This window comes from Condylura cristata, unplaced genomic scaffold (assembly GCF_000260355.1).
Source record: "Condylura cristata isolate star-nosed mole 26May11 unplaced genomic scaffold, ConCri1.0 scaffold00013, whole genome shotgun sequence".
NCBI classification, from domain to species: domain Eukaryota; kingdom Metazoa; phylum Chordata; class Mammalia; order Eulipotyphla; family Talpidae; genus Condylura; species Condylura cristata.
Window position 1 is genome coordinate 5219535 of NW_004567114.1, and position 26395 is coordinate 5245929.

Sequence of the window (26395 nt, forward strand, 5' to 3'; positions counted from 1 at the left end):
CAACACAGGCGTGTGCTGGATCAACACAGGCGTGTGCTGGGCCAACACAGGTGTGTGCCGGACCAACACAGGTGTGTGCTGGATCAACACAGATGTGTGATAGACCAACACAGATGTGTGATAGACCAACACAGGCGTGTGCTGGATCAACACAGGCATGTGCTGGGCCAACACAGGCGTGTGCTGGATCAACACAGGTGTGCGCTGGTGGTAATGGACCAACACAGGTGGGTAATGGGTCAGCACGAGGCAGCTGAGCCGGGCAGCAGTTCTGGACACTCCCTGGCCGCCTGAAAGGGCCATTTCTTGCTTAAAATCCTTTGCTACTTCAGACTTACATTTTTTCCAAATTTGAGAACCATTTTTTCAGCATTAATGTGGTCCAGAAAATTCGGATGGTTCTTTCTTCTTCGGTAATCTTCTTCGGTGAATGGAACCTCCGAATCTTCCTAAAAGAAAAATGACAATGCTGCAGAAGACAGAGCTACAGAGGCTGTCTGAGGATGCTCGTTTAGGCTCATGCTTGCTCAAAGCCACTACTTACTGTCACAGTGGTTTAATAGTGGAAAATGCTTTAAGCGAGCCCAGTGCTATCATTTACACCTAATCCAGACAAAAAGAAAACGTGGCTATCTTCTATTTCGTAGAGATAGTGACAAGTTTGTTATTATGATCCCATAAGGGCATGAAATGTCATTTCTTATTTGCTGCCATCATGAATGAAATGGTGATTTGTTTCCTCTTTCCTATGCTGCCCTTTCCCCGTCAGTCAATCATACAGTAATAAGAACATTCCAGGTGCAACCTAATATCTAGGGCCTTGAAAACTGGTCACAGGGGGGCCCTCCCAGGTGGCACAGTGGGTTAGAACACAGCACTGCAAGCAAACCACAGCACCTCAATGTGAGTTCGATCCCCGGCCCCGGAGGTGACCCCATGGCGCGGCAGACCTCTCCTTTCTGCCCTCAGCAGTGGACTTCGTCAGTCGGCCTGTTCTGCTCCCCACTCTGTCTCTGGTGAGTCCTCTCACCGCCTCTGCACCTCTGGCTTGTACCCCAGTTCTATATGCATAAATAAATACATCTTAAAAAAAAAAAAAAAGAAAATTGGTTTCAGGAGATAAGTGGAATATCAATCCTGGAGACCAGGGGTGGAAAACATTACCCCAACGGTCCATCTCCACCTCTCCCGGGACAGTCGGGAGGATGCATCCAGAAGGTAGAGGTCCTAGTTGGAGCAGACAGTGTTGTGCTCACTGTCTCGAGTCTTCATACCACATTGTTGGTGCTAAGTATCCGCCGAAGCACCTTTACATGGACTCAACCTACAGGCAGGAGGAGCACAGGGATGAGACGCTTGAGGTGGCATCCAGTTGCCAGGTTTGAGAGATGGGAAGAAGGGCCCGAATGGTCACAGCCAAGTTGGGAATGGGGCGGGCTGCTGTGGGCAGGGACCAGGTTACCAGGCTGAGGAGGTTAGGTTTGGTCTCAGAGCATCAGAAGGGCTCTCGGCATGTTAAGCAAGACACAAAGATGATCCGAATTAGTATTTTGACAAGAACACTTGGGCTGTTCCTTGTGGTTGACCAGGTGATGGTTTTTCAGTAGCCCATGGGTACGAAGAGGAAAGGCAGACTGAAGCTACATTTTGGACAGTGAATGAGGAGAACGTGCTGGTGGGCGGGTGCTGGGTGGAAGGGCGAGGCTGGAGCAGCCTAGCGAGTGCAGCCTCATCCTTCAGCTTCGAGGGAGGTCAGGAGCCCAGGGTCTTCCTCCACCACCTGCCTGCACATGGACACTTGCTGTTCTTCTGGATGAAGCCTGTTAGCTAAATAGATGATCACCCCCAATTACCAGGGGGCCTCATGTACTCACAGTGACCTCATGAGAACCAGTTCGTGGGATCCTACCACGTGTATGTCACGGGAGGCACCTGCTGGGTCTCACAGACCGAGCCACCCTCTGGTCCTTGCGGCCGCTTCCCGGTTGATGCTCCTGTTGATGACACTGTTCTGTGTCTCCTGCCTCATGGAGAGCGTGCCCGGTTGGGTGGAGAGTCCGTTTCTGTTTGATTGTTTGTTTAAGATTTATTTATTCATGCACACAAGAGCCAGAGGGGTATAAGCCAGAGGTGTAGGTGTGAGAGGACTCAGTGGAGACAGAGTGGGGAGCAGAACAGGCAGATTGAGTGAAATGCACTGCTGAGGGGAGCAGCAGGGAGACAGGAGAGGTCTGCTGCTCCATGTGGGTCACTCGCTGGCTAGGAATTGGACCCAAGCTGCAGTGGCTGCTGACAGCCTCGTAGTGCAGTGCTTTAACCAGCTGCACCACTAGGAAGGACACAGAAGGCCCCCTTTTTAAGGATTTTATTTATACATACAGAATTGGGGTGCAAGCCAGAGGTGCCGAGGTGGTAAGAGGACTCGCCAGAGACAGAGTGGGGAGCAGAACAGGCAGACTGAGGAAGTGCACTTCTGAGGGGAGCAGCAGGCAGGTCAGGAGAGGTCTGCCAGGCGCCATGTGGATAAGCTCCCTAGCTGGGGATCCAGCTTGCACTGAAGCAGCTCCAGAGGGTCCGTTTTTAACTATATTTTCCCCACAGCCCACAGGGGCTATCAGCCATTTTTTGAAGCCCTCTGAGAGAAGGCCGTGTACGCCATCTTTTTCCTCTTTACCCCAGCATGTGTTTTCTAGGGCTGTTGCTCTACATAACCACGGGACAGTTATAAAGTTCATACTAAGGCAAAGATTTTACCCACTGGTCATATCGCAGTCCTGGAATGGGCCATGGACATAGGAAAGAGCATGTAAGCTGTAGAGGGTGAGCCCACGGTGCTGCTGGGGGCCGGGAGGAAGGGCGAGTTCACCTGAGAACGGAGCCCACATGGAGGGGAAAGCAGTGGTGCCCGTGAAGGAGGGAGAGTGGGCTCTGAGGCCAGTGTCAGCCTCTCGATGCAGCTGTGCCTGAAGACCCTTTCTGGACATGACAGTCGTGAGCGTCCACAAATTCCCAGTTTGCTTACGTCCCTAGAGTGTGTGGACAATGGAGAGGGGACAGGCACTTGGGAAGCCAGCAGAGTGGCCAAGCAGCCAAGGGTCCGATGAGAAGGCGACAGATACTTTTCCAGGTGCCCAGGTGAAAGGAACTCTGCGAGGTCTCCCGTGGCGGCTCTTTGAGGTGATGGATCCGAGCAGAGGAGGAGCGTGACCTTCACGAGAACAGGACCTGAACCCTCGTGTCCTGCCCTGCAGGAGTACCTGTCCACCCAGAGACACATCACTGGACAGACACTTCTGCTGTGCTGTGAGAAACGCGAAATGTTTCCCTGTTGTAAAAAATGTATCTGATGGATTCCAATATGCACTTTCCGGGTCATTCACTCCTTTTTCATAACTTCTTGTTTCATCGCCATGAAGCAGCCCTGCATGGTGACTGTGTATTTGTTCCCTGTGGCCCCTGGGAATGCGCCTTTTCCCGTGTGTTGACATCTCTGAGCTGCAGAGTGGCTTGTGGTCGGTGGTGTCATCAGGGGCGCTGGAGCTGTCCTGGAGGGGCCAGGGGGGCCTGGGCACCACCTCACACTGAGCTCCCTGCCACCGAGTAGTCCGTGTGCTGATCCAGGTGTCTTAAATGTCACTCTAAGGGCCTTTGCTGGTGGCGCAAGGGGTTAAAGAGCTGCACTGTGAGGCTGTCCACACCACTGCAGCATGAGGCTGATCCCCATCCAGGGAGGTGACCCGCATGGCACAGCAGACCTCTCCTGTCTCGCCTGAATCTGCCTGTGCTGCTCCCCACTCTCACCCCCAAACCTCTGGCTGTACCCCAGTTCTTGTATACATAGCTAAATACATCTTTAAGACGAAATGTCTTTTAAGCAGTTTTGGTTTTGATTGAACATGTAAAGCAAGCAGGTGGTTCTCCGGTACTAGATGGAACAGCACAATTTGACCTGATGTCGGCAAAGAAAATAAGCCTTGCTAGGAGGGTGGCGATGAACCCGTGTTTTCCCGCAACGGGGTCGCCAGGTGCTTTCCAGGCTAGGGAAGTACCAGCAAGTATTTACTCATAAGTGACACACACAGGCTTGATGCAGTGAGTGTGTGCGGCTGGACGGAGTGCTGGCGGGATCCAGGAGGCTGCACTTGGAAGATCTGGGGGATAGAAAACCTCTGTACTTTGCTCATGTTTTCCTTTGAATGTGCGTGCAAGAATGCGTATGACAAAATTTAGGTCTAAGTGAGGCTAAGAGACAGTGCTTTTAAAACTAAAGCCATCAATAATAAGCACCCCGTTATAGTTTCGTCAGCAGTGTTGCAGTGAGAGCAGGAAGGTGATGGCTACAGCTCACAGACCCAGGGCCCCAGGAAAGTGTGCCAGAGCGGAGCCGCCAGAGGGAGTCAAGAACCGCCCAGAGAGCCTAGGCAGCCTCCCACCCCACTTACAGCCCAGACAATAAGGCCCAGGAGATTAAAGAGCACCAAAGCAGGGGAGGCAGACCCCGACCCCCAAAGTAGCACAACCCCCTGGATCCTCTCCCTCCCCTCCCCTCCACCCAGCACAGTGGAAAGGGAATTGACCTAGAAACTCTTGCCGGACCTATGAACCAACACCCTGTGTACCCCAAGTGCCTGAGTGCCTGTGTACCCCGCAAGAAGGCATGCAGCAAGCAGCCCCTAAACCCCATTAAAGCAGGTGGCCCCGCCTTTCCTTGAATTTGCTCTTCCCCGAATCTCTCTTCCCTCGGGGTCCGTTCACTCTGTGCCTAACATAGTTTGCTTTGCTTTGCTTTGCTTTGCTTTGCTTTGCTTTGCTTTGCTTAGCTGTGGCTTTGAATTCCTCCCTGGCCAGAGTCAAGGACCCAGAAAATCCAAAGCAGAAGCGGGCCGTATCTTCTTCATCTTTCTTAGCAGTATTTACAAAATCGGACCCCTTAAAATTGAGTGTGCTCAGGTTCAGGGCTGTAAGAAACCCCAGCTCACTGTAGAAAGGTCTCTCTACATGCAGATGACACAGAATTAAGTGTAAAACGTTGATAAAAGAAAAGCTTGTGCTCTACTTACTGGATCCAGGGGCTTGGACCGGGCCCAGGTCATCACCGTGGATACCAAAATAAATACCTTGCGCTTTTCAAAACGGCTGATTTCTTCACTCAGTGCTGCAGGGCCAAAAAGCACAGGGTTATTCGGGCCGGGCCCAGCTTGGGTCGGGAGAACATGTGTCCTGTTACTTAGTGACCCGCCAGCCTAAATGGCTCTGGCCTCAAAGTGACCCCTTCTGAGGGGAGCAGCTGGGGAGAGCAGTGTCAGCCCTGTCTGTCCCTCCTCAGGTCTGTTCTTGGCGATCTCCCTCCCACCGACCCTGGCTCAGAACTGTAGTCCTTTGTCTCTCCTGGACAGCAGCAGTGAGTGCTCCCTTCCCGCTGCTCCCGCGGCACTAACCCAGGCTGACTTGGACTAGTGGACTTGTCTGGCCTTGTCTTGGGGGCTATGGACATGGGTGCTAAGATGATCCCAGTTTTACAGATGAGGGAACTGAACTCCGATTCATGGAGGTGTGCTCTCTCCATTACACCTCAGGGCCAGTAGAGCTAGAGCACCCCTAGAATAGGGGAGGGGAGGGGAGTCTGGAGAGGCCCCTAATTAAAAGGTGAGGAGCTCTTAGATTTTGCTACAAGCAGTTCTATTCACTTAAGCTGTAGTGAAGGTGGACAATGTCCACCCACCTGCCCCATTCCACCTGGCTGGGAGCATGGCCTGTGCCTGGGGGGACTGGCAGGTATGTGTGTGTGTGAGGGGGGTTCTTAGTGGGAGAAAGAACCCCATCAGGAGAGAGTGGGGGATGAAGACCAAAGGGTGAGTGTGGACTCCTAAGGCCCTTATCGGCCTGCTCTCCCGCCTCTGGACGCTGACTCTCCCGGACACTGACTCTCCCGGACACTGACTCTCCCGGACACTGACTCTCCCGGACACTGACTCTCCCTGGCTGCGTTCAGCGTGTGATCCACTAAAATATTCCTCATGAGGCTTCATTCCTGCGTAACATAATCGAAAGTGAGGTCTAACTTGCCAGAGGAGCTAAGGGATTCCTTATTTAAATAAACAAAGCCAGAAAATGCTGAAATCCTGAGCACAGTAAACCCAGATCCCAACCCTGTGATAAGCAAGTAGTCTGAACGCATCTCCAGCATTAGGGCCAAGCTCAGATGTTAATTTCAGTGTCTGTTTCCTGTCAACAGGCATGGCCTGCCTTGAGCCTGGCTGCTTACCCCCGCTGCCCGTGGTGCTGGGCAGCCTCAGCTGTCCCCTGGATGGGCTATCCATTTTATTTATGATCGCTTTAGCGAGTCTGAAATGATCTGCTTGTCCACTTGTTCAATCTTATCCAAACATGCAAATGTTTTCTCCCACATCTAACACTTTACTCCTTTCTCCTGTGTCATTTTGGCCTGCTTTTGCCACTAATCGTGAAAATCAAGGCAGGAGAAGTACTTTATATTAAAACACTTATAAGTATTTTAGTATTATTAAGAATCGCTGGGGGGAAGGGGCGTACCTCCTGCCCTCCAGGTTTTATCTGCCCCTCTAAGGTATTTCGGGGACTGGTCCAGTCATTGAAACATCATTGGGAAAAAACCTGCAAGCTGACCATAGATCAGGGCTCACAGCAGGGGTGCTGGAGGGAGGGGTGACGACAGGGGCGGGAAGAGCACTGCAGGAAGGGGCAGTTGGCCCCTGGGCCTTGCTGGTGGGAGGAATACAGGGCTGCACCTGAAGGGGTAAATCAAATACTGTCCAAAGGTTAACAAAGGTGTAAGAAAAACAGCATCAGACAGGACCCTCCCTGGTGGCGAAGCGGGTTAAAGCAGCACTAAGAAGCTAAAATCACTTTTGCCTGAGTTTGATTCCCGCCCTGGAGGTGACCCACGTGGCGCAGCAGACCTCTCCTGACTGCCCACTGTTCCCCTCAGCAGCGTACTTCATCGGTGGGCCTGTTCTGCTCCCCACTCTGTCTCTGGTGAAGCCTCTCACCACCTCTGGCCAGTACCCCAGTTCTGTATGCATCAATAAATAAATCTTAAAAAAATCGATTAGCTGGGACTCCGCAAACCACCTTTACTTACATGCACCTGACTTGGCCTTCCTGTCTCTCTTGTAAAGGGCGTTAGGCCAGTTTTCCTTAATGGTGGAAGATTGAAGGCAACTATTAGCATTATGTGACATCATTTGATAAAGTACTTTGGGAACTAGAAAATAGTCTCTACAAGTATTAACATTTGAAAATTGTTTTTTTCCTGATTATTTAAAGGTCTTCATTAGAACAAAGAGGGAAGGAGTGAAACATACGCTCTTAGTTCAAGCTCATGAGAAGAAATGCTGTGTCACCACTGGGAAGCAGCAAGTTCCCTGCTGGGCTGTGAGGGCAGGAAGCCCCTCTTCCCAGGAGGAAGGCAGTGTTTCCCCTCTGAAATTCACAGGGGACATCAATGCAGGCATTTAAAGTATGAAAAGGAACAAGTAGGTTAAATGAGGTTCTTCTGAAAATACAGGGAAGTCTACCTTTTGATTATAAGCCCTATCATCCTTTTTAATTTTCAAAATATGTCCATATTTTATTTCAGAAAAAAATAAAGAAAATTGCAACTGGACAGTCTTTTAAAAAAATCTATTTTTAAAGGAAGCCTGGCACCAAAGATAAACAGGGAACATTTGCTGGGATGGTGGTTTTAGGCAGCGGGACTATTTCAGAAGGCAGTTACCAGCATCTGCAAATATTTGCAGAGGGTCAAAATGCAGGAAGTAGGTTTCAAACAGGTGCGTGCCAAGAGCTGACACAATGTTCCTGTTTCTGACTTGTGGCTTTACAGAATGAAAGTCATAACCCAGGAGCCAAATCCCCACACCAAGGAACAAGTCCCTGAATGTGATCCAGCGGCTCCTGAGGCTCAGCTCTGTTTCTTTGAATTTAAGCCAAACTAGTTATGCTGTTGGTCTCTCAAGGGCTGCAAAGTTCAACCTGCTTTGCAAATCAAGTTGATTGGAATCCAGCCTCTTCATTTATATATTGTCCGTGGCTGTTTTCTTGCAATTATGATAGAGCAACTGGCTAAAAAATTATTCATTCTCTGGCCTTTTACAGAACAAGCTAGCTGGCCCCCAACCTAATTCACTTAAAAAAATATTGAAGTGTTAAAAATAATACTGAAATGTATGGTGCTCAGTTTCCTTGGCTGTCCCTTCCAGCCTGGAGAGATGATTCATTTCAGTTGATTTGCTTTTCCCTCTGTTCCTGGCTTTAAGAGATGAGTCACACGAAAGTACCAAATTGCTAACAGCACCTGTCCCCTTACACCCAAGGTCCTTAGGATGCTTTATAGTTTTCAAAGTGCTAAATAAATAAATAAATAAATAATGAAACATTCCTGCTGCCCTTCCTGATCTTTGCTACAGAGTATTTGTTTAAGCTGATCAGAGCCTCACACAATTCCTCTCCTCTTGAAGTCACATCCCTCCTGTGATCCCCGACTCCCCTCTGGTTTGCTTCCTTAGCTTTCCTTTAGAGAACATGGAGGGTAAAATAATTTTTTTAAATGATTTTTTTCTTATTCTTTGCATCTTCCCAAAACATTCAATCTTCTGTCAGTGCTTACAGCATGAATAAAGGCTGAGCTTTGAAAGTTAATGACCTCTTAGGGCTTAAAAAGATTCCATTCTTTGGAAGCCCCCATTGTCAGTAGGCTGGGAGGTCCCCAGGGAAAGGGGAAGTTCCAGGTTCCCTGCCCCACCCAAAGGAGGGAGGAGCTGAACAGGGAGGAGAGGAATCTGGAGGGAGACTGCAGAAGAAGGAAGCAGGATGGAGAGCCAGAAGGAGAGAGGGAGCCACAGGGAGCAGACCCATGTGAAGAAGCAGCTTTTGTTTCTTGGTCCTGGACTGGGTGAAACAGAGTGTGTGAGAGACCCGTGGGGAGGTGACTATGGCAGCGTTTATCTTGGTTTTGATGTTGCTCTTTTCCTCCCAGACTTGTCTGGCCATTTCTGACCCTGTTCTATTGGTCCCTGCCTAAGGTGCTTTAGACTGTGGCAGCTTTCAGGCCTTGCTCTGGGCCATCCCTTTTGGGTAGATTTTTACCCCAATCTACCCACGTTTGACTTAGAACCTATATTCTTTGTCTTTTCTGAATTGCACACTATTGTATCAAAGTTCCTTTTCACTAAAGGTCTTACGTTGTGTCTTGATGTGGCAGATGGCAGAACCTATTTAGAGCAGGCAGGTTTGGGTGCTCAGGGGTGGGTGCCCCTCTTCCTGCTCTGTCACAGTGCTAATAGCTCCGCAAACTACCTAAGCAAGCCAAAACCTAAATTTACATAAAAAGGTAAGAAATCAAACCTAAGGACACCCAATCAAAACAGCCAGTGAGACTCTTCCAGATAAGCTGACACTTCCTGACAGCCACCCAGTCATTTCTGTGCTTTGCTTCCCCTGTGATCCACACAGCCTCTCCTTGCCGCCTCTGCTGGAGGCTGCTAACCACTGGCAGTTTGGGGCAGCCCAGTTCAAATCCATTTATTTTCAATACGCTTCCAAGATTTTAACCCGCCTCCGTGTATCTGTTTGCACCACCCACAGGCACAGTGACCGGCCCTATTTCATTTCCTGTTTCCTTCGGTTCCCTACTGCTCAAGGAGACGCCTAGGCCAAGTTAAGGCACGAAATGAGTGTCGCTGGTGGGAAAGCCTACACCCCACTGACCAGAGACGGCCCAGACCGCTTCTTCCACCTGCTGCGGGTTCTCGGTGATGTTGTAGATGATGACGTCACACTCCAGCAGGCGCAGGAGCAGGTCTTCTCGAGAGATGGCCTGTGAGAGGAGATTGACAGTTGTTTGCAGCCAGGACCCAACAGCAGTACAATATTTACTTATTTATTTATGTTTAAAGATTCATTTATTTATTTATGCATACAGGATGGGGTACAGGCCAGAGATGCGGGGGATGAGAGGGTTCACCAGAAACAGAACAGGAAGCAGAACAGGCAGATGGATAATGTACACTGCTGAGGGGAGCTGTTGGGAGAGGTCTCCCGCGCCATGTGGGTCAGCTCCCTGGCGGGGGATCGAACTCCTGTTCATAGTGCTGCGCTTTAACCCATTGTGCCACCCATATTAAGCTGGGCCCAGCTTAATATTTAGATGGAGGGACAACTTCCAAATTAGGTAGGCTGCACTGAAGTAAGCCACAGGAGACTTGCAGAGAGATTGCCATTGAAAATGGAATTCTGACTCATGTGTGTAGTTTTCAAGTAACAAAGAAGTTTATGAAATGGCTGGGCACCATGATTAGAAAAGTGTATAATGATCTTAGGTACTGTTTCTATATGCTACTTAAACCCCAAATTAGAAGGGAAGCATTAATACATGCACTGGAAGAAGACAAGCCAGGCATTTAAATGGAACTCTATGCAAGATTATTTGAGCAATTAAATGTCTTGAATCACTTAGAAATGTTGGTGAGTGATTAATGTGGATTGTTTAAGAATCCCCAAGATGGAATTAATTGTCTCCTTTTCTAGATAAAAGGTAGCTTTTGACAGTTGGGAATATTTTAAACACACAGAAACTTTTAGTGGTTAAAAAAATATGAAGTTCTTACATCAAACGAAAGTAACTGGTGATCATTGTAGTTTTTTTTAAAAATAGTTTATTTTTACATCATTTTGTGCCTTTTTCCATCTCAGTTGTAATCCCTGTGGGCTTCCCATCACCAAACTACCCATGTGCCATCACCATAGTCCAGTGCACTTCCCCCCAGCCCCATTTTTGATCCCATTTCCCACTCCACCCCTGTGAAAATGTCGCTGGTATATAGTTGTTCATCGTTATTATTTCCACCCCCCTCCCCCTGCCGGTCCTTTACGCTCCTGCTATGAGTGAAACCATCCGGTATTTTTCTTTTTCTTTCTGGCTTATTTCAGTAAGCACAGGTGATCATTGTGTTTTAATGAGTTGCTCCTGACTGCGTGGATGGTGGCACATTGCCCAGTACTGCGGTTCCACTGCTGGGTATTAGCAGAACCACAGAGGAGCCTGCTCTTGGTATTCTCATGTCCCAAGGGTCAGGTGTCCACGCGGCTCCTTGACCAGGGGCTTCTTGTTTAGGCACCCTCTTTGTGGAGAGTCTTGAAGGAGCATGGGATTGGTCGGATGAGGGGGGAAAAGGCTGTTCCAGGGAACAGCATATGTAAAGCTGTATGACAGGGCTGGGATGTAGGAGGCAGGCTGGTGGAGACGTTGGTCTGGAGGACACCCTTCCCTGAGGTACATTTAAATGTCTCAGCTGAGGCCCGGTAGAGTGTCTCACATGGAGGCCAGACTGTTTCTCCTTACAAGTGCAATCTGATGGTATGTTTTCCCTGAGCGGCTGGTGACCAAGAGGGTTCTCTTTTGCAGACATCCCCACCAGGCCCCCGTGTGGTGCTTGGGTAAGGCAGGGCAGAGTACTTTCCTGGGAACATCTAATTCATCCCTTTTTCTTTATAAACACGAATCACAATGTTTATTTGAAATTCTAACTTATGACAAGTGTACCCTTTAGGGGTCCTTCCTCCTTAGAGACAATTAGAAAAACAACAAATTCAGGTGTCATGGGGACATGCAGGTCTCACTGTTAAGGACAGACTGGCTGTAGGATCAGAGGCAGGGGAGGGGGTGGTGGCGGGATTAAGCAATGGTCATGCCATGTCATATCAAGTGACATGACAAGCCTGTGGGAGAGGGGGCGGGGCGTTCTCCAGCAGCCCCTGCTGCCAGCGCCAGGCCTTGGGTGAAGAGGCCATGGGAGGGAAGGGCCTGTCTTGCAGTTTAATACTAAGGGGTTTTATTTTCTCCAAGTCTGAGAACGGCCATCCCGTTGGCTACTTCTTTTCCCTGAAAGTTTAGGAGCTCAAGTTTCCAAATTCAAAGTTGATAGAAAAGGAAACCCCATTTTGTGTTTTTAGCAAGATCTGCCGTCAAAGGGAAAGCAAACCACAAAGCTTTGCTTAAATGTTACTCTTAGAGCAGCACTCATAGTGGGAAGGAGCTGTGTGGGCGAGCGCCTTCTGACAAGCCGGCCCATGCCTTGTTCCTCCATTCTGAGGCTGAGGCGGTGAAGAGGCGGATGTGAAAGCCCGCCAGGAGGCAGGAGGCAGGGATGCTGCTCCCCACCGGTCGGCGGGTGCCCCTGAGTGCCTCCTGCCAGAGTACCCAGGAGAGGGCGCTTCGACGGAGAAAGAGCAAACTCGTCAAGAACCCTGCCCTGTGCTTGTGCCAACGCCAGAAGATGGGAAGGTTGGAGGCCAGATTGGTTATCTCCATCATAGGTGCAGGAGAGGGCCTCACCCTGCCCCCCAGGAACCCCCAACCGTTTGCAGAATGGGTGGAGCTGCTCCTGCGGAAGGGAAGGCGAACAGAGGCTGGGGTGACACTTACGTGGTAGGTCTCCACCGCGAATTTGGTCTGGGCGTTTTCCGCCTGGGACACCGTGCCCACAATCTGGAAGGTGCCCTCCTTCAGTTTGACCGAAGAGGCATCTGGGACGATGGGCTTGTTTTCATCTTCCTCTTCTTCCTCTTCTGTAATTTCTTCAAGTGACGCCCCCACGACACAGTTGGATAGAAACTGCAGGAAAACAGAAATCCCCCCAACACTAAGCACAGCTTACAATATGGCGGGCTGGCTAGTAGTGGCTCCCAGGCAAAGCTCTTGCTGTGTCCACTAGCGCCACTGTGTCATCCCCACGACCCAGAGAAGCGGGCGCTGAGGTGAGGGCCTTTCCATAGACAAGACCCTCAGGCTCAGCCAGCTTGAAGAACTCGCTTAAGGATGCTGCACTGTTCTAGCATCAGGCGAGCTTGACTACTGGCAGGTGTTTGCCCGGTTCATCTAACAGAATTGTAGACATGCATGGGATCCATGCGGGCAATTTAAATTTGCTTTTAGCCACATCAACTAAAGTAAAAGAACCAAGTGGGGTTCATTTAAATAAGGTTCTCATGAAGCCATTATCTCCAAAATTAATGTTTTAATCAATTTAACATGTGGCCAATATAAACACTCCTAATGAGACCTAGGCTGTATGTCCAGGCCCTGAGCCCAACTTGCCTTGTGGGTGTGGGCGGGGCCCTCCTCCTCCTGAACCTCAGTTTCCCCTCATTTATAAGGACCGACCTGGACTGGAGCGCCGACCACACATGCGGCTTCCAGGTGGGGCGCTTGTCTATTGTGGGTGCGGGCTGGGTCCAGGCAGCACGGGCTGTGTCTAGGATAAGGGACTCTCCCTTCGGGGACAACCTGACAGCGCTCCGTGGTGCAGGCACCCCTGGGTTTGGGAGCTGGGGGCGGGGGACTGGCAGTTGGGGGCGGGATTTACTCTGACCTGCCGCAGCTCACCTTCCCAATGTTTCCGCTGCTGTACGAGTCCAGCAGGTTTATAAAGACCCTCTGGATCCGGGTAACTTTCTCGGTGGGGCGAGCAGCTTCCTCTTCTTCAGCCATGGTGGGAGCCGCGCTGGTTGCTAAGGAGAAAGCGTCCCTTTGGTTGCCTGGGAGGTGGGGCGCGCAGACCCCGTGGGCGGGGCCCAGGGCGCAAAGGGGCGTGGCCTCCAGGGAGGGGCGGGGCCTCCCTTGGCGCGCTCCGAGGACTCTTTCCTTTTCTTCGCGCCAAGTCGAGTTCTGGCGGGCAGAGTCTGCGTCGTCAGCGCGCGGCAGAGCGCGCCATCCTTCCGAGCCTCCCCTGGGCGTTGCTTTGCGATCTGTTTCCTTTCATGTTTCTTTCAGAAACTCCCGGAAACACGTCTGGGTGGACTGGGGGTGCTGAAAGGTAATGCCCACAGCCTAGACCTCCCGGCCTAGACCGTTACCTTGTAGGATGGTCTGAGCTGGGGGCTATGATATAAGCCTCTCCTGCAAGGGAGAGCTGTCGCGAGACAGTTCCAGTTCCAGGACACCCAAAGGGCGGTGTGTGGGGTCCTCACCGTGCAGCCAGTTGCTGCCTGGTTACGGGGTTCCACTAGCTTAGGAGTCGTTTTCGTGGGGGTGGTGGGATGGAGGCAGCTAGAGGCCATTTGTACCGGAGATTCACCCACATTCACAAAGGAACGGGATTAGCTATTTTGCTCTTTGAGTTTTTTGGATGGCAGTAGATAACGCCGTTGGCTAGATTAATGGACAAAAGAAAAGACCAAGTCTTTTTGATCCTGGAGAACTACGAAAATATCTTAGAATAGCTTGATGCTACTGGATTATTTTTGTGATCTAAACATTAACTATCTAGCATTTGCAGCAGTTTTCATTTCCCTGCCTCTAGTACTGCTCCCCGACCTTCCCTCCCCCCCCAGTGCTCAGAGTGGAGATGACTTCCCCGCTGTTGGGAGGCTCTGGACATCCAGAGATTGGCTTTGCGTTTCAGCCCAGCAGTCCCTTGTGGGAGACTGGGACCATGTTTTAACCTTCCCCAAGCTGTTATATTGGCTGTTGCAGAGCGGAACCACCAGTTCAACAGTGTGGTTAGGACTACCTAAGACATAAATGGGGGAATTCTCATTCTTTTATTTTTTTTTTGTCTTTTTTTTTTAAAGACTTCACCAGTTCTGGGTCCATTTGAAAGAAAGTTAAACTAAAGACAAAACGAAATTCCTAAATCGGAGTTACAGACCCATCAGCAACCTGTGTTAGATGTTTTTTGTCCTTTTTTTAAATATGTCTCATTAAAACTTTTTTCGATTGGATAAAATAATTTAACACTTTGAAATTTTGCAAACTCAATTTGGGAAGTTTTCTCATGTAAGCAAATTTGTTTTTAATCAACAAAAAAGTGCTGTTGATTTAAAGGTTATTCATTGCAAGACCAGTGCCAAACGAATATATGGTAGTACTTTTCAAATGATTTATCATCACTTCGAATATTCTAGAATTCACGAGCCTTTAGTTCCTGGTTTCAGCATGTATTGCTGCATATGGATACACAGTCAAGCACTTTGAAAGCTATTCCGTGGGTCTTCCTACTATAAAATATAACTCACTTTTGTTTTCATTCTTGTTTACAAATACGAGAGTAACAGGCAAGTGAGCTAGCACCACAGTGACAAGAGGGTGGCTTCTAGCGAATGTTCTCTCCAGCCCACAGAGTAGGAGATTCTGTGATACCAGTGAATGCATCTCTTAGTAGTTCCTACCCTCTGTCAGCTTCCAGGGCCACAAATTCGGTGATGCCTTGGAGCCCACGTACTGCAGGGACAGCTGGTGGAGTCAGATCCAAATGTGCTGCTCACAGGTGGGCTGCTTAACAGTCCTCAGTCTGTTCAAGTCTCAGCTACATCCCCAAAACAAAGGGGTTGAAGGCAGAGTGGTGAAGTCCATGTGGTGCTTTATCAGAGTCTGTTTTCCTACCCTGCCGCTGAGTAGCCCCATGGCACATTTTGTTTTGAGCCCTGGAATGTGTGGGGAGATCAGTACCCCATTAGCTGCTAATGTGCTGTGCAGGAAGTATAATGATCCATTCCGGACCTGGCAGAGGGATGGGAAGAGTGCCATTATGGGAAATGAGGTGTGCACTCTTTTCTCCTTTCAACCATCCTGCCTCCTGAAGGATCCTGGGAGCAGCCCCAACTCAGCAGGCTTCATGCATTTGCTACAGGGAAACATGCTGCAGCTAGCTTAAAACCCTACCTATTGCGTTTCGCCTCCAGTGAGTACATACCGGCTAATGTGGAAAATGTGAACAAGTATAAAGGAAATGAGTATCGTTTACCGTACCACTCACTGATGCCAATGTGGGAGATTTCATTTTTCCAACATGATTATTTTTCAAAATTATTATTTCATATCCTTTGTCCTCAGATGTATAATTTTCCCCAATGGCCAATTTTCTCATTTTCTTAAAGAAGATTTATTTATGCCTACAGAACTAGGGTTCAGGCCAGAGGTGCAGAGACAGTAAGAGGTTCACTAGAGACAGAGTGGGGATCAGAAAAGGCAGATCGAATGAAACATACTTTGAGGGGAGCAGCGGGCAAGACAGACAGGAGAGGTCTGCTGCACCATGTGGATCACCTCCCTGGTTGGGGTTCGAACTTGTGCTGCAGTGGCTGTGGAGAGCCTCACAGTGCTGTGCTCCTACCAGGGAGGGCCCAATTTTCTCAATTTTTAATGGCTGCATATTTCCCCATCAAAAACATGTGGTGTGACTTAACCACTTTTTAAAGCCCTTCCACTTTTTCATTAGAGAAAGTGAACATCTGCATAGTGTATCTTCTGCTAAGTCATTTCCTTGTGCCAGGACAAACCCGGGATAGAAGTTCCAAGCTTTGTAAAGACTGTTACCAATGTTTTCCAGAAAATTTTTGCCAATATATCCTCCAAGGGGATGTAAGAGTGCCCCTCACCAAATCCTTCTTTGAGACTATAAAGAGAAGTGATTAAGTGAAGTGGCCCAACATTGCTAGAGCAACAGCTGCTTTCCAGTCAGGCTGAATAGCTTTTACGTGGTTGCTGGACGCTTGTATTTATTCCCGAGTTGTTTAATCATATTTGCTTTTTGTTCTCATTTTTTTCTTCCTGATGTTGTTTGTTTAGAGGTACCCTACCTTTGGGCGTGAAATCAATGCTTAATTCATCAGGTTAAATTCTTTAGAATAGGTAAAGGGCCTCCCTGTTGGTACAGGGGGTTAAAGTGCAGCCCTGTGAAGCTGTCTGCAGCCCCTGCAGCGTAAGTTCGATCCCCAGCCAGGGAGCTGACCCACATGGCGCAGCAGACCTCTCGTCTTCCCGCTGCTCCCCTCGGCAGTGTATTTCAGTAGATCCACTTGTTCTGCTCCCCAATGTGTCTCTGGTGAATTTTCTTACCCTCTGTACCTTTGTCCTACACCCCACCCAGTTCTTATGTGCATAAATAAATCTTTAAAAAAAGATTTACTAAAAAAAAATAAAATAGGTAAAATGAAGGTTTTAATATCTAGGGAGAGGCTTAATGTCTGTCTTCCCTGTTCCTCTGTCAAGGTAATAAAAGAACTCATTGCATATTATGATGTCATATCATGACGAACCAGCACGACATTCACAAATGGAAACGGAGGCTCTGGTAATCAATCATTTATCACAAAGCAAAGAATTTGCATTTTTAGACATACAATCATGTTTCTTCATACTTAACTCAAAATGAGTAAACAGAATTTTATTCAAATTTGACAAATATCCTGTAGAGTTAGCCTGAGATTAAGCATGAGAAAGTTCAACCTGAAGTTAGACTTCATTGCCCAAACAGCTAAGCATCTGGAAATAAAGCCGAGGATGACCATGCAGCTAGCTGGCAGAGACAGCGCACTCCAGGGCGACCTGGCAATGAACAGCGGCCCCAGTGAGCAGGATTCGCTCTGGCCCACGTGATCTTCAGAGCCCGAAAAAGGTGCAATTATTTACTAATGATTAAAAAAGTCCGCAAATAACACATTTATGAAGGTGTGTCCAGATGAAGAATTTTAGTTCAATATTTCTATAGCTGCTGCTTTAGCATACTATCAAAAAAAACAACTCCCCAATCCTTATTATTCAAATGTACTTGAAAACATTAGCAGCGTGGTATGTATAGTTTATTAACTTCATAAATTTCAATGCCTGTAAGAAAATATAAAATACAGAGTCTTCCTTTTCAAATATTAAGTTTCTGAATGCTTCATTCATCCTTTGGTTTCAAACCCATACAATGCACTCATATTACATTGCAGATTTAGCATAGAGACGAACACTGTACGTCTGTGGGGAAGAGGGACGCCGTGGGAATACCAAAGCACTACATTATAGAGAGTAAACATTGAGGCAAAAATACTTTCTCGATATATACTGTACATTATGTAAACAAACATTCAGAGTAAGAATCAACACAGGCCAAAATATTGTTTTCTAGGAGATCAGAATCTCCTTCCTTTTAAATCACACATATTGAAGATGCCTTTTGTTACTAGGAAAAGAATAGAACCTGTTCCTACATTTGCTTGTGTGCTTAAAGATCTTGGAAACAAGTAATTATTACATTCATTTGCTAATGGTTTGTCCTCTTAGCTGGCTGGCTTTTGCAAATAAGGAATACAGAAGGATTTCAGTCTGTTTTTCATTTAACACTAGCTAAGTAATATATAGATAATTCATGTTTATCAGTCCACATTAATATAAACAGATTCAGTGAAACAGTGATTTTCAAAATTTGTGCAGGGGAAACTAGTTGATAATTTGTTTCCAGTAAGGCTAGTAGCAAAATAATTACTACAAAGTCAGTTCAAGCTAGTAGTGGACCCCTGATTTAGCAAGCTGAATCAAAGTTTGAAGTTCGGTCATTTTCATTCCTAAATTACTGTGCAAATCTAGAATTTCCTATGTAAAAGACAGTGCTGGCAGCATCAAAGCCCTGTAATGACAGAATGAAACACTGATTAAGTTCTGAATGCAGAGCTACTATAGAAAGAAATCTGAATGTCTTAATAATGACAGTGTTACAGCAACCGTTTCAGGATTCTCTTAATGAATCAGACACAGAAAATGCCAATTCATTAATCAATAATGTTTTGAGTCAAAAGCCTAAGCTTGAAGAAATGATGAAAGACAGAAAAGCAAAGATGTATTTTCTACTATGATCCTATGCAAGAACTTTGTCAAGCCTTACTTAGTACCGGCAGCAGCCCCTTCTAGAAAATAAAAAGCTTAGTCATGACTGTCCATCCCTCTGCAGAGCTTCTAGTCTTTGAAGGAGGGCGTTTCCGAACGCTTCCCGGTAAGCAGGGCTGAGCGTGTCCAACAAGGAGTAGACCGTTTCGTGGTACGGGGTCTGCAAGTGACCATCCACCTGGTCGAAAGCATGACCAACCACCTACGAGAGACAGCAGCAGTGAGCTGGAGTCAACAGAAAGCAAAGTCCGGTGTCTGCGCAGCTCCTCCTCTAGCAACAGCTCCTCATGGGTAGGACGGGCACCTTTAAATACCTCTCTTATTGAAGCAGTTTGTAACACGACTCATACAAGCAAAATGCTCTCATTTAAAAGGTTTGATTTACCTACCTGGTCCTGAGGAAGAGAACACAAAGAATTTCAAAAGGTCCACAAAAATGAGCCCTCATTCTCATAGTCTAAACCATGCTCTGCGTTAACTCCACTCCACGGAGGGTCTACTCTGTGAAGCATTATGACAGGTAACACATTGTTAGGGCATATTTGTGTCTTTACTTAATTTGGACTCTTCTGATAAAGAATTGCTTAGCAGCTTCCTTCTGGCTTTATAACCAGCACGTCACCTATCTGACAGGGAACGAATGCCTCACTCAGCCACATGAGAGGGCACAGTGTTTTGCGTGTTTCCTCTTTCATGACAGCCAACAAGATAACAAGCTGTCATGGCTGGCCAGCATGATACAAGTGCAGTTAGCTTTTATGGCTGTGGGTAAAGGGCATCTCCTGCATTACCACGACACTAATTAAGCCAGAGAAGACACAGATGAAACAGGAGTGGCGCTTTTGCTGTTTTTAGTGCAAAACAGACCTTGAGCTCAAGGAAGGTGAGCCACACCTCTTCAGACACTCTGGCCCTCCACCCCCTGGGCCCTGTGCTTCCTGGTGAACAAGGGTCACCAGTATCTTGTCCTACTCATGGTTTGATTTTCAGTTCCTGGCACGACAGCTGCTCAGGAAATGTTCCCTGTTCTGGACTGAAAAGGCTAAATATTTAAGTACCTACAATCCAGATCTTTCTGGATTATTTTATTCATATAATTATCCTCCTTATCCTGACTAGTATTTTTTCTTTCAGGTTTTATAGATAAAGTGGCTGGAATTCAGCAAGGTTGACTAACTCAGCCAAGATGATTAAAATCTCACCGTTCAGGTATCTGACCCTTTCTCACCACAATCACTTCTGCATATAACACAAGAGAGAATTAATTTCCCTGGGGCTTTTATCTCCATTTTCCACTTGCCTATTTCTATTAAAGATCTACTTCTGAAGACTTCAAGCTTGCAGTACAGACCTAGGGAGTTAGCCAAAAATCGGTTACTCAGGTACCTCTCCCCAGCCAAGCAGCTCTCACTGCAGAAGCGGCCCTGGGCCTGCAGCGGCTTCTTGGAGGTGACCCTCACTTTGACGCAAGCTGAGTCCAGTGACTAGCCCTGTTCCTGTTGAACAGGACCAGGCTATCCTACTTCAGATACTGCACAGCTTGTAGGGAACATCAAACATACATAGACAAAAAGTCGGAGATCTCTGACCATAACTGGAGATTAACTAACTAGTAAAATATCACTAAATTGTGGAGTTCCTGCAGTCTACTCCTTGGCTTGCAAGGTCTAAGGCACCACCTGCTCTCAGGGCGTGCTGTCTGCCGCTGTGAATGCAGGACTATGACTTAGAGCACGCTGAGAGGCCCCTGCCTGGGAAGGCTCACAGGCGCTCAGGAGACTCCCAGGATAGAGAGCCAACCGGACACCCTGGGAAATTTGGAGGTAGATGCTCTGCTGTGACTGAATTCTGATCTAACACTAGAGAACGGAGGCGTCAGGTAGTTTGCTTTAGCAGAAGAGACATTTAGAGTGGAGGAGAAAGATCTGCCAACCCTCACTGCAAACTCAGCCAGTGCAGAGGCCTCATTTTGGTGGACATATTCCGCTGCAGACAGAAACAGTAATTTGGGGGGCGATGATCAAAACAATAGAACACTTTGCACAATAAAATTTTTTCCTTCCCCCAAATTCTATTTTTAAAATTTAAGAAAACCTTGGGAGTTACTGAGTGTTGATGGCTCTCTGAACACCCTCCGCCCACCTCCTCCCCATAGCACTCCCCTCCCCTCCCATGGTAAAGTAGCCCATAGCAGAATTTTCCTCCTAAGAAGAAGAAATGTGACTTACCCTAAGGCCTGCTTCAGTGAGCTCCAGGCAGTACCTGGCCCGCTCCCGGGTCTCCACATTGATGTACGCCACATCATCCGCACAGCGCAGGGTTTTAGAGACGAACATGTCATTCACGGCGAAGAGAACATCATTGACCACCGCCTCCGCTTCCAGCCGCATGTCTTTCATATCAGTTCCTTCAAAGCCATTAAGCTCTGAATCGTCTTCCAGTCCTGACATACTGCTGAGCTCCATGTGATTACAGTCTGTTTCCATTCTGCAAAACGGTAGTGGCAGAAGTTGTTTAGAGACAGAACCCTCCAGAACGACTCAGAGTAGCTAGGCCTTATGCTGCCGGGGAGCCCAGAACAGAAGGAGCAACTTTTAGGAAAAATACTGTCGCAAACATCTCCAGCAGTTTTTCCACAGTAAAACTGCAGAAAATTACAGATTTTCAAGAAAAGGGTCCTACTCTTCCTGGATGGATAAATTAGCTATTCAAAACAATGTCTCAGTAGAAATTCTAGTACGTCTTTTTAAATGTCTTAGCTATTTTTCTAGGATTCTTAGAAATGGAATTGCTGAAAGTATACGTTCCCTTGACACAAATGAGACCTATTTACCATTCCCAAAAAGGCGGTTCAGCAAGTCCTCATTTAACCTTGATGACTGGTTCCAGGAAAATTGATTTTTTAGGTGAAGCCTCTATGAGGGTCTCCATTAACAGTGGCTTTCAACCTTGTGGGTTTGTGTTGTTTTTTAAAGAGGTTTTTATTTTATTTTTTTTATTTGTGCATACAGAACTGGGGTACAGGCCAGAGGCTCAGGGGCGGTGAGAGGCTTCACCAGAGACAGAGTGGGGAGCAGAACAGGCAGATCGAGGAACACTGCTGAGGGGAGCAGCGGGCGGGTCAGGAGAGGTCTGCCACGCCATGTGGTCACCTCCGGGACAGGCGGGAATTGAACTCATGAGGAGGCGGCTTTAGATTCTCAGTGCTGTGCTTTAACCCGCTGCGCCACTAGGGAGGGCCAAGAGGTTTTTATTTAAAAAAAAAAAAAAAAAAATTAGTTATTTATGCACACAAGAACTGGGGTACAGGCCAAAGGTGCAGGCAGGGATGTGAAGAGGTGGGGTGAGAGGAGTCACCAGAGACAGAGTGGGAAGCGGATATACTGAAACACACTGCTGAGGGGAGCAGTGAGCTAGTCAGGAGGGGTCTGCTGTGCCATGTGGGTCAGCTCCCTGGCTGGGAATTGAACTCAGCTGCAGTGGCTGCAGATTAACTTTGCAGTGCTGCTCTTTAACCTGGTGCTGCGCCACCAGGGAGGGCCCTGTGGCTGTGTTTTTTGCTCATATATATTGATATGATGAACACTCTCACTGCACGGATGCAAGCAGAGGACTGCACTCTTAACCACTTGCCAATCCTTTCTAATGTATTTGCAATCAGAAAGAAAAAGAATGTTTTATTGTTTGCATATAATCTCTTGATTAAATGCCTTCTGCACATTTACAGGCATCTTTAGCTATTAAAAACCCAGAAGCTGAAATGCACCCAGCCACCTGAGGGCAGGGTTCTGGTCGTTAGCCACCAGCACGTCTCAGAGGCGCCTCGCAACTTATGGACTTGGGGTTTTGCTTATCATCTTTCCCATTTTGTGATTTTATTTAAAAAACAAATTGTATTTTCATCGTAATTCTCTATACCTCTTTCTCCCTCCTTGACTTTCCTTTTATATGGCATAGGTTTGCTTTCCAGGTGGGGAACTATCCCACCGCTGAGTGACACTCTTTCACCACTTATGTGAGCGGGCCCAAGCACGGTAACCTGAAGATTATTACTCCCTGTGATAACTTGATTCAGTATCACTGTGAGGCTGCCAGCTTCTTTTCTGTGACCGGGTGATAATGGGTATTGTTATAATTCAAAATACATGAATGAGAAAAGTTAGCAGGTGTGAGATTGCTTAGAGTACAAAATGGGCCTTTCAAACAACATGCTATGTTTTCTTTTTCATTGTTGGGCTTTAAAAGTGAAGACTTCATTTCTCTAATATAAATTAAGAATTCATGGTTTTGAATGCTGTATGGCTCCCGAACCATCCATTACTAATCTAATTACCTCACTAATCTATTACCTCACAAATACCATCTTTCCCCCAACATTACTAACTTGTGCCCTATTTGTATGTTTAAAATCCTCTAGGTGGTTTTCAAACTTCACCACAGACTCCAGAGAAATGGGATCAAAATCTGGGAAATTCCAGTGCACAGCCATTGCTCAAGATTACAAGCAAACATCTTAACAAACCAGAATTCTCCAGCTACATGCTATTAGTGCATTATCCAAGTCAAACTATTTACTATAAGCAATTTATGGTAAACTAGAAAGCTATTTCAAAAATGTACAAGTAATCTATTTCCCCAATCCTATTTCAACTTATGTGTTAAAGGTCCTTTATCTTGTCTCTGAAAGCACTTTACAGAATTAGTTACTACCAGCAATACAAGTTAAATGTAAATTTATCAATTATTTTCAGAGCAATCTGTCAGATAACTGACATCTACTATTGCCTTACTGTAGAGGAAAGTGAAAATACTCAATGTTCTGGGAATTTTCCCTTACTCTGAAAAGAATCACTATATTCCTTAATATGGTATTTGGTGTTACTATAAGATGAACACTTTTTGTGTAAAGTCAATTTTAAGGTTCTGCAATGTGACTGTCCTCTATAAATAATCTCTTAACCTGAAGAATATCAATTATTTGTTCAAGTAAACTGCAAAGTGCTCAGTTATGGATGATAGAAATAATCATGATCACACAAAAATGTGAGAAATCTTGACAATATATACAAAATTTAAAGAGGCCCTCCATGCTAGGGGCTCAGTCTCAGCACTATCGCTGCTGTGGCCTTAGTTTGGTCGCTGGCCAAGGAGCTGACCCACTGGCACAGCAGACCTCTCCTGACCCGTCCGCTGCTTCCCTCAGCAGTGTATTTTATCAATCTGCTGGTTTTGCTCCCCACTGTGTCTCTGGTGAATCCATATCACCATCCCTGCCCCTCTGGCCTGTACCCCAGTTCTGTATGCATAAATAAATAAACCTTTAATTATATAAAAAAAGAAATGCCAGCTGCTGACCTTCCTCTCTCCAATCCCTTTAAGGTGGTGAATGAAACCACTCTGCATTACTCAGCTTCACTGGGTGTCTCTCGCCACACAGAGGCATACACGCTACCCAAACATACCACCATGCTCTGGGGCGACCCTCCTTGACCTTACCGGCAGGAGAGCAATGCCACCTGCACAGGCTGAGTCAGCACTCGCCTCCTGTTCTGAAGCAGTCACGCGGGAATCTGCTGCCAGCATGTCAACCAGCCTCTCCATCCCATCTAGTGACCAAAGAGCCCGAATACAGAAGATTTCTGCCAAGAGCCCGGCTTGTTGGGCCATAGCACATGCCAGCAGCGCATCCTTTTGCGATCCGGGGAGTGAGTGAACCCTGGCATCTGCTCTCCTGCGTGCACAGGGAGCACCAGGGTATCTTAAGGTCAAGGTAATTTAGGGACTCAAAGGATCTTAGCCTACAGGTGGGGAGGGGCAGCCCCTTCTCCCAGCGGTCCTTAAGGACAATCATTGTTGACACCAACCAGCCACTGCTCCTACCTATACACACTAAACTCAAACTTGTGATTGCTGGAAAACTATCAGAGTAAAGCTGTCAGACTGCTACCAGCAGCAAATCCTCATTTTGGTGATCTGATTTATTTATTTATTCATACAGAACTGGGGTACAGGCCAGAGATGCGGAGGGTGAGAGAACTCACTAGGGACAGAGTGGGGAGCAGAACAGGCAGATCGATGAAGTACACTGCTGAGGGGAGCCGCGGGCGGGTCAGGAGAGGTCTGCCGTGCCAATGTGGTCACCTCCGGGGCAGGCTGGGATCGAACTCATGCAGAGTTGGCTTAAGCTTCTAAGTGCAGTGCTTTAACCCACTGTGCTACCAGGGAGGGCCCATGATGTAGACTTATTTCAGTCAATAATATTCTTAAGACTTCCCTCACCCCCTTGTCAGTATGTCTGATATGTATTTCACTATTTGCCAGGCTTGAGGAACCTACACAGGGGTAGGGAAAATTCCCCCTCAGCGCCTTCAGTTTATTGCTGGTCAACAGTTACATAGGGGACTTGGGACAATATTTAATACAAAGTACCAACATAAAGCAAATCGATATCTAAAGAGATATAAAATAGAAAACCTCTTTGTTGGCCATTTAAGCTGGAAATTGGCTTTCAACCAGGTTCTGAGCACTATTCTATTGCCAACACTTTCAAACTTTGGAACATCTTATAGGTGCCAGTAGTTATCCTGGTAGATGGCATCCTCTCATATAAAGTTTCCAAAATGACTCTGAAAAACTGACAGGCGTGGTCTCTTTACTTTAACAGGATCAGAGGGGTAATGTTGGAAAGCAATCCGGGAAAAAAGTTATGCTTGGGCAAGCTGGATATGATGAATAAATTTACGATAGGAATTTAGAAATAACCTTTAACACCAAATAGTGTATTTACGTACAACTCTGTTTTTTTTAAAAAATCCATTAAAAAGATGAGCTTTCTTGGAAACTGGAGAGAACTGTTTAGGTAAGCTATCTTAGTAATAAGATTTTTGTACTTTATCCAAATAATTATAAGCTATTTGTCATCAGGCTTTGAATATTTAAGTAGCCCTACTCTTTTCAATCTTCAGAGTTAGGCTTTGCTTTTTTCTGATTGTTTGAATACTTCAAAAGAAATCATCCCCTCCAATTATGTGAAAACTACTGACCTAAATTATAAGTGCAATTGGTATGCTGAAATACCAGGGAAGCACTGTCAAATAAGAAAGGCAAAATCTCTATTTCTTTTTAAATCCACTGTCTTATCTTGTTTACAATACAGTTTGTATGTGCACGGACATATAACATTCATATCAGTTACCAAGCATATACAATTCCTGAAATGTGGGTATAATGGTTTATTGACTGTTGAGATCACAGTACTTTAAGATTACTGTCTAATTTTAACTTACAAGTCTCATGACATCAAACATTGCTAAGTGGGGTGGTTATTATGTTAAATGTAACCCTACAGCAGGAAATGACCTATAAAACGGAGAGACATGTGACTCCTTTTTAGCAATTTGTGCATGTATGTATTGTTAAGTCTATACACACACTCTCATGTTACATGAACATATAAACATTTTAACTTTGTTGACAAAAAATTACTTTAAAAGTGTATTTAGGCCCTTCCTGGTGGCATAACGGGGTTAAATTGCAGCACTGCAAGCTAGCTTCAGTGAGTTTGATCCCCAGCCCTGAAGGTGATCTGCATGGTGCAGCAGACCTCTCCTGACCCACCTGCTGCTCCCCTCAGCAGTGTACTTTGTAGATCTGCCTGTTCTGCTCCCTGCTTTGTCTCTGGTGAATCCTCTCACCGCCTCTGCACCT

The 26395-nt window shown here is 46.8% G+C and overlaps 2 protein-coding genes across 2 annotated transcripts in view; both read right to left on the reverse strand.

Moving 5' to 3' along the window:
• AK7 (adenylate kinase 7) overlaps window positions 1-13528 on the reverse strand; it is a 51202-nt gene extending 37674 nt beyond the window's left edge. Inside the window, exons 1-5 of the mRNA XM_004681585.2 lie at window positions 13424-13528; window positions 12464-12652; window positions 9748-9856; window positions 5061-5155; window positions 339-449 (exon numbers count right to left, since the gene is read on the reverse strand). Coding sequence (XP_004681642.1) covers window positions 339-449; window positions 5061-5155; window positions 9748-9856; window positions 12464-12652; window positions 13424-13528 — 609 coding nt within the window. The remainder of the gene's footprint in view (window positions 1-338; window positions 450-5060; window positions 5156-9747; window positions 9857-12463; window positions 12653-13423) is intronic.
• A 3579-nt stretch (window positions 13529-17107) lies between these two features.
• GSKIP (GSK3B interacting protein) overlaps window positions 17108-26395 on the reverse strand; it is a 15685-nt gene continuing 6397 nt past the window's right edge. Inside the window, exons 2-3 of the mRNA XM_004681586.2 lie at window positions 20917-21175; window positions 17108-18890 (exon numbers count right to left, since the gene is read on the reverse strand). Of these exons, the coding sequence (XP_004681643.1) occupies window positions 18729-18890; window positions 20917-21174 (420 nt within the window). The 5' untranslated portion in view covers window position 21175 and the 3' untranslated portion in view covers window positions 17108-18728. The remainder of the gene's footprint in view (window positions 18891-20916; window positions 21176-26395) is intronic.